This window comes from Phaenicophaeus curvirostris, chromosome 1 (genome assembly GCF_032191515.1).
Source record: "Phaenicophaeus curvirostris isolate KB17595 chromosome 1, BPBGC_Pcur_1.0, whole genome shotgun sequence".
Classification (NCBI taxonomy): domain Eukaryota; kingdom Metazoa; phylum Chordata; class Aves; order Cuculiformes; family Cuculidae; genus Phaenicophaeus; species Phaenicophaeus curvirostris.
The window spans coordinates 76,641,392-76,658,610 of record NC_091392.1 but is presented as its reverse complement, the minus strand read 5'-3'; the positions used below and the strand labels follow the sequence as shown (position 1 = coordinate 76,658,610).

At 43.2% G+C, this 17,219-nt stretch overlaps 2 protein-coding genes across 2 annotated transcripts in view; both read right to left on the bottom strand.

The window, feature by feature from the left end:
* GABARAPL1 (GABA type A receptor associated protein like 1) overlaps window positions 1–3,722 on the bottom strand; it is a 9,153-nt gene extending 5,431 nt beyond the window's left edge. The window contains exon 1 of the mRNA XM_069863174.1: window positions 3,568–3,722. Coding sequence (XP_069719275.1) covers window positions 3,568–3,657 — 90 coding nt within the window. The 5' untranslated portion in view covers window positions 3,658–3,722. The remainder of the gene's footprint in view (window positions 1–3,567) is intronic.
* An 8,699-nt stretch (window positions 3,723–12,421) lies between these two features.
* TMEM52B (transmembrane protein 52B) lies at window positions 12,422–16,624 on the bottom strand. The gene is made up of 5 exons (XM_069849865.1): window positions 16,358–16,624; window positions 15,674–15,717; window positions 14,723–14,761; window positions 13,589–13,755; window positions 12,422–13,139 (listed from the first exon to the last, which is right to left on the bottom strand). The coding sequence occupies exons 1-5, from the start codon at window positions 16,409–16,411 to the stop codon at window positions 12,889–12,891; spliced, it is 555 nt and encodes a 184-aa protein (XP_069705966.1). The 5' UTR covers window positions 16,412–16,624; the 3' UTR covers window positions 12,422–12,888.
* Between the last annotated feature and the right edge of the window lie 595 nt (window positions 16,625–17,219).

Sequence of the window (17,219 nt, the reverse complement as noted above, 5' to 3'; positions counted from 1 at the left end):
GAGAGAAAGAGAGAAAGAGAGAGAGAGAGAAAGAGAGAGAGAGAGAGAGAAGAGAGAGAGAGAAAGAGAGAGAAAGAGAGAGAAAGAGAGAGAGAGAGAGAAAGAGAGAGAGAGAGAGAAAGAGAGAGAGAGAGAGAAAGAGAGAGAGAGAGAGAAAGCAAGAAACAACCCATGAGTATCATACAAGATGGACCAAAAAGCATCAGTGGAAAAGAATTTTACCCTTTAAGAGAGATCACCAGGCTCTCAGAAATTTATTTAGCCTATAATAAATACACATTAAAGAACAGATAGGTGAGAAGACAACCTCAAACCCCTGGCAATCCAAGACTGCAGCAGTAAGCATAGTAAGTATAACATGGAGAATGGAACAGACATAAAAATAAACCATAATAGGTGGAAAAAAAAAATTAGGTCACCTTGATGGTCCCAGTGGAGGTTAATTTTGTATGAAGGAGCCGTCAGGAGGCTAATACGTGAACACAAGAAGTATCACGAGTAAGTCGAACTGTTTCCAGGTTACAGTTCCAAACTGCTTAGCACAAAATCAGTGCTACTCCCAGTAGTCCCACATCCTAATTTCCACATTTACCAATATCTGGTGCTCTAGAATGGGGTAAAGAATTAAAGAGAAACTACAGCTCATTGGGGAATGTTTTGAGGTTATTTTTATCCTCAGTTCTTCATTAGTTATCTTCTACTCTGAAATTCATTTTCCCTACTTCACATAGTCATGGACATTTCCTTATGCATATAAATATCTGATAATTAAAAACCAGGCTACCATCTGGGCAACTGGATCCACCTTTAACACAAAATACTAATCCTCATTATATTCTTATGTCATTATGACATAGAAAAACATGAAGCTCAGCAGCTTTAAGGTCAAACAGAGAAAGAGATCTTGAGCTACAGGAAATTTTTCTTAGCAGAACTAGGCAGGATGTTTACCTCATAAGCAGGAAGTATTTCAAAGTGACCTGAGTTACTTCCATGAAAAGCCTTGGAAACCTTTCCAAAGGTTGGATGTGTGTTTCCATGGAACTTGTGCAGAAAAAAAACTGCAGGCAGCTTTTTGTTTGTTTGTTTGTTTTCTTGTGTGATACATATTTTTGAACAGATAAGAGATTTTCTGGACCTTAGACCCTATAATTGTAAATACTGTATGTGACACTCTGCGAGACTAATTTCTAAGGGCTCCATGTTCCCTCAGTATTTTGGCAACACATGTTCTGTTGTGCAACAGAAAAGGCTTAACTGCTGTGGACTAAGCTTTCTTTGGAAACAAAATAGTACTGTCACATCAGTGAGACACTATGCCAGAGAAAAAAGTTAAGATGATAAGCTTGGGGTACTTAGCCTGGAGAAGGCGCCATGCTAACTCGACTCCTTCTAGAGCCAAGGAGATACCTGCAAAGCACGTCACATCATAGAGATGCTAGCTTGCACATGTCCTCACCATTTGGATGTTGCCAAAATCCTTAAAAAGTCTAAGCATGTTTTAAAAATAGAAACATGGTCATTTCTGCCACTTCAAGCACCTCAGTCAGTATGTACAAAGCACTCAAGCTCTTTCAGACAGTTTGTGGTAGAACGTGCATTTTCATACAAGACGTAGTCACTAAGTGCTAGGAGGGGAGAGCAGTTCCACAATCTCACTGAACAGGTGCAGGCTGAACAGCAACAGCACTTGGCACTTTTTTTAATCCACACATTCAACAAGGCAATATCTTAACACAATAAACTGCATTGGAGAGAAACCTTTAGTTCTTGCCTTCAATTAAAAAGATTACTGACAAGCAGGACTGCTAGGCAGCAGCACTGATGTGACCACCCTGACTCAATAGAGAGGCTTGTAGCTTGGTCATTATATAATAAAGAAGAAGAAGTCATGACAATGAAGAAGAGGTGAGAGTGTTCGGGCTTCTAAATCCCTAGGAAGGATTTAAATCAGACCATCACTGAGCTTAAAAGAGATTCCCCTCTTGCAAAGAGGCAGGGAAGGAATGGAGGTACTCTGCTAGTCTGTTTGCTCAATAACATAGGTATCTCTTCTGAAGTACTAAACCCTTCACACACACAAGCTAACCTACAAAGAAATGCAAAGGGTAAATATGGATTATCCATATGTCTGTTGTTGCTGGGTGGTGCCTGCGGTAACACGGGACCATGCCAACTGTATAATCTGAGCAGAATGCTGAGATGTATCAGGGCACTGCAGTGAAGGCAGCCAAACGGACGTCATCTTCAAGGATCCTGCTGTCGGGAAGGACAGAGACGGAAGTAATATAAAGAACAGTTACGGACGTCATCTTCAAGGATCCTGCTGTCGGGAAGGACAGAGACGGAAGTAATATAAAGAACAGTTATCTGCTGCATTCATTTGCTCCACATGCAGCTCTGACAACAGACTACCCCTGACAATTCACATCTGGGCCTCATCAAGTGCCGCTTTCATTTATCCCTAATGACAGGACGACTTGTTACTCCGTTCCTGGCTTTGCCCATAAAGATCTGCTGATGTCCCCCTATCTTGACCTCTTTTACCTCTCGCCAGACTGGATTTATCTTCCAGACATAACTATCATGATCTGCTGTACAATCTGCCATGTTAATCCTTGGTTTACAGCTTGTCTGACTCCCGACCTATGGAGCCCTCTATGGTCCTCATCTTAAAACAGACCCACACATAACCACTGACTCGCTGCATGCTCAACCTGCTATGCTGTGCCATGGGTCCCCAAAACACCTAGGATAAACGCATCCAAATACTGACTTCCAGAAGCTTTTCCAAGTCCACTTGGGGGCTGCTCCCAAAATATAAAATAGTGTCAGCCTGCAGAGCAAACGTGGTGTAACTGTTCCCCCTTCTTGTCCTTGGATTTACAGGGGAGTCGAAGTTATTTTGCACACACTACCCCTGGGCAGTAAATCTAGGACAGATCTCTCCAGTGGGAATGGAAAGAATATTTGCAAAACGTTTATTGAAAAAGACCTCCCCCCAAATTACAATACATTTGATTTGTCTTTTTTTTTTTTTTTTGGAATTATTAGCAAATTAGCATTTTAGCATTCCAAAGGGACCTAAGGATGAAGAAGCGAAGTTTAGCTAGAAGATGACCTTGTTTTCCGAGTAACGCTTTTTTCCACAAGATGTCTAAACAGGAGGGCAGAAAGCCTGCGAAGCATCATTCTTCCCCTCATACAAAGGTAAACACAGCAAGACTGCATTGAAAAGCCAGACCAGAAGAAAGAGAAATAAAAGCGAAGGGGCAGTATGAGGTGATGCGGATACAGGCTCGGCTTCCTCCGACAAGCGCAGCGCTAACCCGCCCTCACTGTCCTCCATTTTTGCGGAGCTCACGGTGAGCTCCATCCCCGCCCCCCCACCGGCCCCACGAAAAGACTCCGCAGATTTTTCTCGCGACGGGTCCCCCGCCCGGCAGCACCGCCCATCGCCGCGGCTTCGCGTCCCGGAGCGCTGGGAAGAGAAAGGAAAGGGGCGGCCGGCAAGGACAACAAAGAGCGCGGAGCTCTGCCAGCCCAAGCCGGGCGCCCCGCACTCACAGGGACTCTATCGGGGTATTTCTTCCTGATTTTCTCCCCTTCTTTTTTCCGGTACTCGAACGGGTGGTCTTCCTTGTACTGGAACTTCATGCTGCCGCGCTGCCTCCCGCAGGATACGGCTCCCTCCGCTGCCGAGTCCCCGCACCGCCCGCGCCCAGCCCCGCCCACCGCCGGCCTGCGCGCGCCGGGGGGCAGCGCGCGGCAAAACGCGGAGTGGAAGACGGTGGAATGGAATGGAATGGAATGGAATGGAATGGAATGGAATGGAATGGAATGGAATGGAATGGAATGGAACGGAACGGAATGCAGTGGAATGGAATAACAAAATGAAATAATAAAATATAATAAAAACATCAAATAAAAATAAAATAACAAAATAAGTAAAATAAAATAAACAAATGAAATAATAAAATAAAATAAAATAAAATAAAATAAAATAAAATAAAATAAAATAAAATTAAATTAAATAAAATTAAATAAAATACAAGGGCCTGCAATGATAGGACAAGGGGAACAGAGGAAGATTTAGACTAGACAGTACGAAGAAATTCTTCACAATAAGAGTGGTGAGACACTGGCACAGGTTGCCCTGGGAAGCTGTGGATGCCTCATCCCTGGAGGTGTTCGAGGCCAGGCTGGATGGGGCCTTGGGCAGCCTGATCTGGTGGGAGGTGTCCCTGCCCATTACAGGGGGGTTGGAACTGGATGGGCCTTAAGGTCCCTTCCAAACCAAACCATTCTATGATTCCATTATTCTAAAATAAAAAACCCAAACCTAAAATAAAGTAAAGTAAAGGTAAAATAAAGTAAAGTAGAGGAAATAATAAGAAAGGAAAAATATCATTTTTGTTTTTAAAAGGACAGCAAATGAACACAGGATTGAGCCACCCTGATGGTGCTTGGGGAGGCTCAGTGTTGTGGGGTTCGCTTTGGTGCTTCTGTTTTCACTCGTCTGAAACAGGCGTAATGAGCCTGACCTCTTCTTGAGATGCCAGACAAAACCACTGCTGTTTTCCGTGACTGTCCCTACTGGATCTGGTTCATTGCCCTGTTTCCAACATCTTAGTTGAAAAACAAGGGGCAGAAAGTGTGTCACGTAATGTGCCAGACCAGTTGCACATTACAAATAGCAGGCGGTTAAAGGGTACTGTCAGCAAACAAGCCAAAATAGCTGGCCAATTTTAGCCCAGTTACTCAGCTGATACATACTTGGAATATCTTTTTCTTTTTTTTCTAGGAGTAGCTGGGCTCACTATTATTTACTGACCAGCAAAAGAGAAGGTACTAAGGAATGGATTAATGTGCTCAAACCAGCGCAAAAATTCATTACTGGTACCCTGGGGACAATGAATGTGGCCAGCAGGGTGGGGGAGAGGATTCTGCCCCTCTGCTTCTGTGACACCTCACCTGGAGTCCTGCATTCAGTTCTAGAGTCCTCAGCACAGGAAGGACATGGATCGGTTGGAGTGAGTCCAGAGAAGGCTACAAAGCTGATCAAAGAGCTGGAGCACCTCCCCTGAGAGGATAGGCTGAGAGAGTTGGGCTTGTTCAGCCTGGAGAAGGCTCTGGGGAGACCTTACAGCAGCCTTCCAGTACTGAAAGGGGGCTACAGGAAAGCTGGGGAGGGACATGGAGTGATAGGACAAGAGGTACTGGTTTTAAACTGGAAGACGGGAGATTTAGATGAGATATTAGGGAGAAATTTTTTCCTGTGAGGGTGGTGAGGCACTGGAACTGATTGCCCAGGGAGGCTCTGGATGCCCCATCCCTAGAAGTGTTCAAGACCAGGTTGGATGAGGCTTCAAGCAACCTGATTGAGTTGACGGCGTCCCTGCCCATGGCAGGGGGGGGTTGGGACTGGGTGATCTTTAGAGTCCCTTCCAACCCAAACCATTTTACGATTCTATGTTTCTATGGATTGGAATGTATCAAATAATACTTTAATTGTATGCTTCATCCAGACAAGTAGAATTTCTCCGAGGATCTACTATTTGCAGGAGCAAGGGATGAGTGGGACAGCAGGCTGCCTCTGATGCATGACGTGACACTCCAGGGCCACACCAGTGGCAGAGATGAGAAGACCAAGGTTTCCTATATCCAATTCAGCCCGGTGCCATTGTGTTGACTCAGAATAAACAAGAGTAGGACAAGATTTTGTTGCTGTTTTGCTGGCATTGTGCTTCTACATTACAGTTAAAGTGGAAAAAATCCAAACTATAGCAAAGAGTCAGCTTGAATCCTGACAAAACTGAAGAGCAAGCTGGATGCTCCTTAATGATAAAATCCATGGTCTTTTTCTCGAAGTACTCATATAAATCCTTTAGGGTGTCCCAGGAAACTCATATGAGTGGTGGCTTTATCTCTATATATTGATATGAACACTTGAGTTGCTCACAGGGTGGGACTCATATCAGCACCAGGGGAAGAAAAAGCCTATTACAAATCCTCACGGCAGATCCGAAGTGTTAACCTGTGCCCTCTGCCTTCTAGAGAGCTGTTTCATATATTGGCCACCGCCCACCTTTGCATGCTGCTTCTTCAATTCAGAGTCTTTTTGGCAATGCTCCCTCTCCAAGCCCCAGTGTTCAGTGACCTCTCATCCAGAACATCAGTAGGACAGATGCGGAGGAAATACATTTGCTTAGTTGCAGATATGCTCAGATGGTAGCAGCTCCCAGATAATCTTGCCTGGCACAGGAGTGTAAGTGAGCATGGAATAGAAATCTCTAACCCTAACGCTACACTTTGAGTGGAGGCATGTACAGCGGAGCCTGTCACTTTAAACTGCCTTTGTGGTTGGTGGCAATAAACAGGCATGTTAGGGTGAGATTTTTCTTACCTGAATCATGACATCTACTTTTGGATGGCCCTAATGTTCCTCCAAGAACTCTGGCAGGTGCTTTAGTATCTAAGCTTTTAGCACTTAGTATAGTGTAGTGTGATGTCCTGCTCAATGGTCAGCTATACCTGTGCATGCCAGAATCTCTTAAGGATAAAGCAGCCCACAGCGGGAATGACATGGACCAGCATGTCCCAGCCTGCACAAGTTCACATGCATAACATTTGTAAAGGAAGCATCATCAACTTGTTTCTGTCTGTCCTGGGACGTGTGAACATTTCCTCATGTTTGCAAGTAGTGTCAGAGGATTTCAGAAGTGTGAGTCAGAAGGAAAGTATTATTTTTGTGCAGAGCCACAGGGAATAGCCTAGACTGAATCCAGGGGCTTAGACCTGGGGAAAATTCTGGGTTTATGACATTGCATCTTCCAATAATACCTGTGTTTGGCCTCCTGGCTTCCTAACTGCGTGCAGCATAGCAGTTGCTAAAGTGTATTGAAGCAGTATTGAAGCAGCTATTAAATTGTATTGAAGGTCTGTAGTGATGCAGACACCTCCTCCTCAAGAACAAGAAAGGAAGTTTTCTAGCCTGTTTCACCCAGGCCACTGACACACTGGCAATTTTAACCGACTGATGTCAAACTCATGTTGTCCTGTAAATTGTTTTCATCTCCAGGACTATACACAAGGGAGCTGAGTTGGCATCTAGTTTGAATTTGAGAAGAGTTTCAGGGTTCACTGCTGGCCTGATGTGAAGACATGGCCTGTGACTGCATTGCTAAGTGACTTCTCCCCCCACAAATCCCACATGAGGATCACAGATCTCCTTACTGAACTCTTCTTACCCTGATGATGCAGTTCTTGATGTGCAGCCACAAGCCTTGCTCCTCCCACTTCCCTGCTTCCTCCCCGTCAAGTACTAATTCCCAGCCCTCTACTCCAGCTCAATAATAACAGTAACGTCACTGGCACAACAGCAGGCAGGAAGATGATGCATGCAGAAGCAGTGACAAACAGCTAACAATCTGACTGTTCCTGTTCCTATTAAAATGTCAACCCATGCGCATGTGATGAACCCCATATTCTGGGTCTGTGTGCTAGAGGGAGGAACCAGAAATGGGATAGGCTGGTTTTCCTACGCTGGACTGCAAACACAGAGTGGTCCACAGAGTGTCAAAACAATGTACTCTTTCTTAACCTAGAGTGTCAGAACAGCGCTGAGCATGTAGCATGTTGCTGTGTCTGCAGCTCACGTAGGCAGAGGTTCACTCTAAAAGGATTCCCTCAGTGTTGCCAATGCTGTAGCCACAGAAGCAGGAGATAAAAATATTTACACAGAATCTGGGGCTGGGGTTTGCAGGCTGTGCCGTATCACATAGTGCTCCAAAGGCACTGCTAGAGGCTTTGCAGTGCACTACTGTGGCGTGAAGCTCATTTAGGTATACCTACACAACTGGCTAAAATTCTATGAATTAAGGATAAAAATATCCATTATTTGCTCTGTGTATCTTAGAGATATCATCTAGGTGGTTATCTCTTGGGAACCCCTTGGAGCTACTGTTTGGCTACCTGTAACTCTGGATTCCCTTGGGTATTTTTCACTAGTACCTGTCTTTAGGTATCTGTACCTTCATAAGCCGACTGTCCCCCTTTTTTTATTTTTATTTTTTTTTATAACCCTTAGTGTAGTTTCAGCATATCAAAGCATCTTGTTAGAAAATGTCTACTTTGTAGTCTGAATGGTGACTGAACCACAGAGGGCATACCTGAAGTCACTTGTGATTCTGCTCTGTTTGATGTCCATCCATGGCACATGGATGGTTCTTCAGTCCTTGCCTGGCATCTCTCCCACACCACTTGTGACTGGTCACCAGTTTCACTTGACACTGGATCTATAGAAGCTTCAGAGCCAGTACCAGGACACTGGCCCTGGGTGAGTGCACTAGATTAGTCACTCCCAGCGAACAATGGCTAGTTGTGTAGATGTTTTCCTTTTCTTTAGGAAATGGTGCTGTGTTGTCTATGCTGAAGTGCTATCTCACTGCTCTGTTTTCTGCAGCTTCTTATTTTTTTTTAAAAAGACCTGTTCCTTCTACCCAAACTTACTGCATGGCCCAGCCTCAGCAAAAGTTGCTTAAATGAATACGAACGATCTTATGAGGAGATAAAGGAAAATACATTGTTGCATGGTGAAAGGCAGTGAAAGCAGTACAGAACAAAAAAAACCAGGTCTAAATAACAAAAGTCTGAGATCCCTTTGTCCCAGCCAAGGGTTTGGAGTGGCCTGTTGGGGATGGGTATCAGTGTTACATACAGTCCTGTGAAAACAAAGGAGCAACACAACAGTGAGGCCAATGGGCTGTTTCTCCTCATGTGGTTCCAGCCCAAATTACTTCATGTGCAGACTAGAAGTAGCCAGTGGAGTCTGGTTGTTCTTTATCCTTCAATATGACTTGTCCTATGCTTGTTTGGGTCCTATCCTTTTCCCTTTCCCAGTGTTTGGTCAAGGGTTGAGTGAACAAGTGAGCTGAAGGTGATCCAAGGGTCAGTGACTTGGTTATGAAACAGATATCTTCAGTACTCTATACATATTTTTCCCCATCTACTGGAATACTAAGGCTTGTCTAATGCGTAGGTAGTGTGACAACATTGTTAAAGTCTGAAAAGTGCATGGGGATCTTTGGATCCAGACACTTAATTATTAATAGCTAGAGAAAATTGCTTTCAATGGTATTGTTTCCCTTGCTGTGCAGGATATTGAAATGCTCTGCAGAACGTGGCTACTCCAGTGCAGCCACCTTGACATCAGTGGCTGTACACAACAGCTGAGCTAGCCCTGAAATTATTTAATGATTAACAGAAACCTTTTATTTATTTTTCAATGCATGTTATTCTGTAATTGTAAGCAATTCATGTCCCTGTTGCTCTTAAGCATAGGGGAAAATAGGTGCTACATGAATATTTATTTAAATGTTGCATGAAAGTATTAGTCCTTTATGTTTAATAATATATAATATTTAATTTTCAATCAGAAAGCATAAAAGATTTCAAAGGGCTTATTGGCCACTATAGTACAACCCACAAAGCATATTCACTCTCCAGGCTCAAGAGTGAGATGGAATTATCGCTACTGGAATAAAAAAAACCCAGCTGAAAACCAGCAAATTGTTGCACCAAGTGGCATTTTATCTCTGTAAATAAATAAACTTGCTATATTTTTATGGGATGTAGTCCTGTTTTTTCACAAAGTACATATCGTTATTGACTCTGTCTTCATTTTCGGATTCTGAGGAGAGGACGTCTTTGAATCATGCAGATCTGAGGGCAAGAGTGAAGTGTTTCCAGTCACTGGCACCTCCTCTTTATTTTCATATACAACCTTCTACAGTTAAATCCAGAGTCTGTAGCTCTGCTTCTAAGTTTTATTTGGTTTAATCTAGTGTTTTATCATGTCCTGTGGGTTCTGGGTGTTCCTCTAAAGTCAATTTATTAAGAAATAATCCTTGAGCAAGTAATCTATCATTATTATTACTTGAAATATTTTTGATATCTGGCCAATAAAAAAAGCCTTGAGGACACCTCCTCTAGCACCTAACAACTACGAGTGAGACAAGCAAAGAAGGGTGTAGGCAGATGGGAAGAGACAGGAAAGTTAAGCAATACTGGCTCCGATCAAAGTAAAAAACCCTGAAAACAGCAAGTAATTCCCAGCTCTGGGTACAAGTGACCTGTAACTTTTCCCCTTGAAACTGACAAAGGAGATAGCAGAGGCGATTTGATGCAGCGGAGGGGATAATTGAGAATTTTTAGACTTCCCTTTTTATTTCACATCTTAGGAAAAAAAGGTCCAGTGTAATTGTTATTGCAAAGTATTAAAAATTGCGCATTGCTGTTTGGCGAGGCCGGATTGCCGTCCTGAGGAGCAGGGCTGCCACCTCGCGTTAAATGCACTCACAGCGGGAGGAAAGGGGTGGGGGCTGCGGAGGAACAGTGTGTTCCCCCCGCAAAGGATGGCGAAGGCTTCCAGGAAGTTTCTGGGCTTGATTCTGCTTGGCTCCTGTTCAGCCGATGTAAATGTCTCTGCTGGCTCCAGGCGTTTACTGTGGAGTAAACAAGAGCCTTCCAGGAAATGTTTTGCAGCTTAATAGAGAAGTCAAGCTTGAACTGGACTTCAGAAAGTGGCTGATGAAATAGGTCTCTAATAGATGTCCCAAAACAGTTGTTATTATTTCAAGCATACTTGTGCAGAAGACACATAACTTTCCATGTCATTTATTTATTTACTCAATTCCAGTTTATCACTCACTAATAGTACATTTAGGTAGTAGCTTGGCAGTTCAGGAAGAAGTTTGTGACTGAGGAAATCAAGATGATCATTAAATTCCCTTGGATACAAAACTCCTGTGACTGGACAAGTTCTGGGACACCATCAAAAGTGTTTTGGTCATTCAGTTCTGCTTATGCTATCCCTGAAGCTGTATTATGAACTTTCTCTAAAATTCTCCACAGCTGTCTCAACAGCAGTTACATTCATTAACATATTTGAGGACCTGGTCCTTGTTCTCCTTATACATAAAATAACCATATTCTCTGTATTTTCACAGGAGTATTTTGAAGCTCAGCGTATTAAGGACAGCAAGAATTTGGGTACTCCAGTACAAAGGTCCACACAGGCACTTAATAAACATGTGGTATCTGTGACCTGTGCAATCATTTCCATATTAACATACACACGCAATTCATTCATGACTGCTTATCATCTGATATTTGATGTCTTTCTGCTTTAGTGTTTCCAGTAACTGAATCTGGGGTAGAGACCACCATACTGATGTAATTCAACAGTCACCTTCTCTTAAGGCTAAGTGCAAAGCCCTGCATCTGGACTGGGGCAATCACAAACACAGTTACAGGCTGGGCAGAGAATGGATTGAGAGTAGCCAATACTGGGCTACATCAAAAGAAGGGTGAGCTTTGGGTTGAAGGATGGGGTCTCTTCTGAGACCTCGCCTGGAGTCCTGCATTCAATTCTAGAGTTCTCAGCACAGAAAGGATATCATGAATCTGTTAGAGTGAGTCCAGAGGATGCCACAAAGATGATCAGAGGGCTGGAGCACATCCCCTGAGAGGACAGGCCGAGAGAGTTGGGCTTGTTGAGCCTAGAGAAGAGAAGGCTCCAGGGAGACCTTATAGCAACCTCCCAGTACCTGAAGCGGCCTACAGGAAAGCTGGGGAGGGGCTCCTTATCAGGGAATGCAGGGATAGGACCAGAGGTACTGGTTTTAAGCTGAAAGAGGGGAGATTTGGATGAGATATTAGGAAGAAGTTTTTTACTGTGAGGCTGGTGAGGCACTGGCACAGGTTGTCCAGAGAAGTCATGTAAGCCCCATCCCTGAAAGCATTGGATGAAGATTGGCGAGGCTGGATGAAACTTTGAGCAGCCTCATCTAGTGGCAAGTGTCCCTGCCCACAGCAAAGGGTTGGAACTAGATGATCTTTAAGGTCCCTTCCAACCCAACCCATTCTATGATTCTATGATTCTATGATTCTATGATTCTATGATTCATGAGTACCTAGTCCAAAAAAATATTTTACAGATGGTCCATAGCTGTGTTCATCTAAACAGTTTGATTAATATTTCTGTATGATTCAACAGAAAAACCCACAGATTATTTCTACTTGAGGACTATCTTCAATATTTTAAATTATCTTATTTATTTGACCTGGTTTTGACAGCAACACTAGGAATAATTAATACATTATTAATGCAACTAAATTATGATTGAACTTTACTTCAGGGGTAATGTTCTTGCTCCTCCCCTTGTTTGATGTCTTATTGTATACATAATTCCTTATTTCAAATGTAAGAGCTTGTGGCTACTAGTTCAGAGTTGCTATGTATTCAGAACTAGTCTGTATTCATTCTGTGTATCCTGTAGGGAATTTAGGGCACTATACTGCACATCCTATCAAATGTGTGCTATCTTTTGTTTACATGCAGATTGTGTTTCTGCACAGCTCCTTTTTTCTTTTTTTTTTTAACTTTACTGTAAATGGTTGGCACTTTCCAGAAGTTTGTTGCTATTATTAGGTATTAAGATCTTCTCACATGCCTGTCTTTTTCCTGTTGTGAAAACCTCTTTTCCATACCCAGGAAGCTTAGACTGGAGGCAAGAAGAGTGAGACAGCATCTGCAAGCTCTCTGCAGGTCACTAGCCTGCAAAGTGGTTCAGCACCTTGATCCTGCTGCCTTCTTTTTTGTGCAAGAAGTGATACTAGTGATGTGTGTGTGTAATAAATAGACATAGGGAAGGCCAGTTGTCAATTATCTCAAGGAGATCTGCTGTATCTGAAACTATTTTGGTCTCTTTATTCTCCCTTTTCATTAGACTAAGGAGGTTAATCTGATATTCCTAATCCTTCTCAGAAGAATTAGTCTCTTTGTGTAACTATTCTGTATTATTTGCCATTCCATAAAAACAGACACTAGTGCCCTGGGAGGGATGCCTGGGCATCTCTGCCCTCAGCAGATGCCTGCAGCTTTTCCTCTGGCACTGGATCCAGGTCTGGCACTTTCTGTCCCACCTTGGCAACTGTGAACCTGCTCATATGCAGAGCTTCCTCGTAGACTGGTGGAGTGTCTGGTACCGAGAGGGGTGGTGTACCCTGTCCAGCATTATGGGAGTGTGCCACCGCTAGTATCCTCCTGGCAGCAGGCCCAAACACAGAATGGAGAGCTGAAAGGAAGGAGACAAAAGACTTTTGCTTCATCCGGAAAGCAGCCTGCGATTAGAGGACAAGTATATCTGCAGCACACAGGCTTTTCTCTCCCCACAGCCTGAATGTTTTCCATTTCCTGCCCTTTCATCTTCCCTAAAAGGAGAGGGGGATGAAACCCCACCAGCAACATCCCACTATTACTCCTTCCTCAAATGCCACTGAGTCCCATAGCCACCCTAATTGCAGCCAAATGTATCTCACAGCTGATTTGTTATCTGGCTGCATGTGCTACATGAAGCTTGGGGAGCACTTTAATTTCTACCATGTATAGATGCCACTTTCCCCATAAACCTTGCCATAACCTTCCCTCTGCCAGCCTTGGGGTGCCACAATCTGGGCTTTTTACAGTGCAGCCCCTCACACTGATCTGTGCTGAGGTCCCCAGACTCTGTCAAAGCCAACTCACAGGTAATAGTGCTCTGGAGGGTGCTGTCATGATCAAAAGCAATGACGGTGACCTCGTAGGGCCGAGGGCCCGATTCCTCGCCTGTCTGTCGGCAATGAGAACAACACCTCATGCAGATGGAAAGCAGGCCACACAGGAGCAGCAGCCCACCAATCACCACCACCAGCCTGGAACAGGAGAGGACGCAGAATTAGGACAGAAGGACTTTATTTGCAGAGTACCTTTTAAAGTCTCTCCCTGCTTCAAGTAGGGTTAATCTCAAAGTGAGACATGGTCTTTCAGAGCCTCATCCAGCAGAGACTGGACATTACCCAGGGATGGAGATCTGTGTCCCTTCCAGGCATCTGATCCATGGCTGCACCACCCTTGTGGGAAGGATCTTTTCCTTCTGTCTAATCAGAATTTCCATGGATGAAGCTTAGCCAGCTGCCTCAGGTCCTTCTGCGGGGCACCTCTGAGAAGGCTCTGGCTCCATCTTCTCTCTAGTTCCACTTCAGGTAGTGGGAAGTTGCACTTAAGTTGCCCCCTTGGCCTCCTCCAGGCTAAACAAACCTGGTCCTTTTGTCCCCTCTTCATACATCATTTCCTCTGGATCCCTGACTATTTTATTGTCTCACCAGTGGACCTGCTCCAGTTTGTCAACATCTCTCTTGTACTGAGGGGACCAAGACTGCACTAAAACTGGACTAGATAATCCAGACATGTCCTCATGAGTGACAAGTAGAGAGGAAAAATCTTATCTCTCAATCTACTGGCTATATGCTTATTAATACAGCCTTGTAGATGTCCAACAACTACCATCCTTTTTATTCTCATCCTGTTGAGAATTACTAAGGAATCAGACTGAAATTACTTTAAAAATGGGCCTTTAGAAAGTCATATTGTGTCATGAATGTTTTGTTAATACTGTTCATCTGACTAAATTAATATACGTAGTAAAAAAGGACACTGGCAAGTCAACATTTGTTAAAGACAATGCAATAGTTAGGGGTTGCCTTGCTACTGCAGAGCATTTGAGTGTCCCAAGGGAAAGTAGAGGTGGCATGGCATTTGAGTGGGCCACATTTAATCCCACTCTCTGCTACTGGAATTGTACAATGATGTAGATATTTAAGTAAACATATGCTGTCTTACCAGATATACCACAAACGGTCCCACGGTGTACCTGAACAGCTGAAAAGAGGATGATACAACATTTAGTTGGCCACAGAATAGGGGGAAGATAAGAATAATGGGAAGTTTCTTACTGTATCTTCTTCCAGCTCCCCTCATGCTCCTCAATTACACTCCAGCTTCTAAATAGCACAAAGATTAGGAACTCACTGTGCTTCACGGAGGGGACATTTGTCCAGCCTCATCAATCTCCATGTTAGGTGAGTTTTTCTCCTCTTTGTCATTATTACTTTATTATTCCTCTGATACTTGTGCCTGCCTAATTCTGTCTGTAAACCTTAGGGATTTCCATCACATTATAATTGATGAACTTCCCCTCTTTATATATTTTTTTTCACAATTGGGTCTGCCCAACCCTGTTATCTTTTTCTCTCTTTTTTCTGACATTCTCAATGATTTCTTTCTGGGCCAGTGGGTAAATCTTGGATGCTGTGTTTTGTGTTCCTTTAGTTTTAGTTAGAAGACCTGCCTGTGCATTTTAATAAGACACGTTTTTAATCAAAAAAGAATACTCATTAAGCAATTTTTCACATTTGTTTTGTCTCATCTCGATTTCTGTGACTCTTGCAAATGACATGACCAATGACATTCACCAAAGCACTGTATTTCAAATAATTTTTCAAGGAAAGGTCAGTTCTAGATTTATAATCCCAGTCAATCGAAATTACACCATAAAGCTCTTAACCATTACTGTTACCCAAATAGGTGATAGGAACAGTACCACATGATCATTATGTTGAATAGATTGTAAATAATACCCTTCATATTCAAATAAATGGAATTTTTATATAAGTTTTCAAAAGTCATAATAAAGTAAGCTTTTCTGGAAAATGTCAGCCACCATACCACTACATCTGTGTCTACTATTGCCCTTCATTGTCTTAAAACAGTGCAAGATTAAAAAATACTCACAGTTCACTGTTGAGGCAGCCTTCCTCACCTTTCACTTGGGGGAACTAGAAGGAAAAAAGCAGATTAGACACAGCTAGAGTGAATTAAGTCTTTGTCATATGCAACTTTTATCTCTGTCACCTAGACTATTACCAGTCTGATTCTACTATGGTAAGGACTTACTGACTTACTGTTACCTGTCTTCTGTTGTTTCCATCATATATTCTGCTGTAGATTTAAAGTTACTATGGTATCAGCTGCATTGTTTCATATCTTAACTGTGTTTCCAGCTGTGTTTCCAGCACAGACCCTGATGTACCTTCATCCTTACCACAGGTTTCTCCCCCTCTCCTAACAAGCGTGTCATGCTACAGATGTAGATCCTTCCCCACGCTCAGATGTTAAGAACCTTTAAATGTCCTACTTCATGTTGTACCCACACTGATTTGAACTCTGCTCTGTCCCTCCAGCAGTCCTACCCTTCTCATTCCTTTTCCTTGGGTACCTTGACATCTGTGTTACCACCCCCAGAACAGCACCAATTATTCTTCTTTCTGTTCTGCATGTCTACCTTTTATATGTCCAGTTCTTCATAATATCAGGAGTTTTTTTGTGACTGTCAATTGCTAATGCCCCTCCATCTTTCCAAGGTAACTCCATAATTGAGTAGAGACTCCATAAAAACGAACCTGAGATGTGACTTACCCATAAGAAACATGCTAAAACGCAGCAGATCGTGACTGGTCTTTGCATCTCCATAGAGTAGTTCTGTGGCCTCCTTGGTGTCTCAAGCTGCTCGATGTCTTTTTGTCTGTTTTAGATTCAATTCATCCTCACCAGTCCACCGACCAGGAGAAGGAGCAGATGCCTTGTTGTGCATTGAATCCAATCTCTTCTTCCTACTCTGCCTCTTGCTGTCCTCCTCTGGATCTATCCTTCTCTGCCCTTCATGTGTTTGCTTTCTCTCTTTCCCTCTTTGTTACTGGCAATTCCTGTTTGTCTATCTCCTTCTGTTTTTCTCTTGGTCTACTTCTCTCCCTCTTTTGAAAGGATCTCTGAAGTCTTCCAGTCAGATCAGGAGAAGAGCGGTGGCTACAAGTTCCTGCTTTAGATGTTGAATTAGTTCGGTGAAGGGCATCATGAGATCTCTGCAGACCTGACCCTTCCCTTCTGTGAGAAGAAAGGGTCTCTGAGTTTGTTCATTCCCAATTACTCCTCTCCCCGCCCCTACCCGGAGGGGAGTGGGTTGAAGGTCGTGTTATTGACCTGTTTAAATGGAGTTCAGATTTCTCTCCCTCCTCCAGCACCTTCTATGCTCCTGCAGTCACACTGCCTGTAGACTTTAGCCATATGACCAGCATGTACAGTACATCTTACAAATGAAACATTTATGTTGAAGTGAGTTTTCAATATAATAATTATATATACCATTTTATGTGTACCTATATATATATGTGTATGTATATGAATGCAACATATGGATACATACATATGCATATATATGCATATGCAACACCTCTCTTATCTCCCATTTTAAGGCTCTACCACCATCCCTCTTATTGGTAGT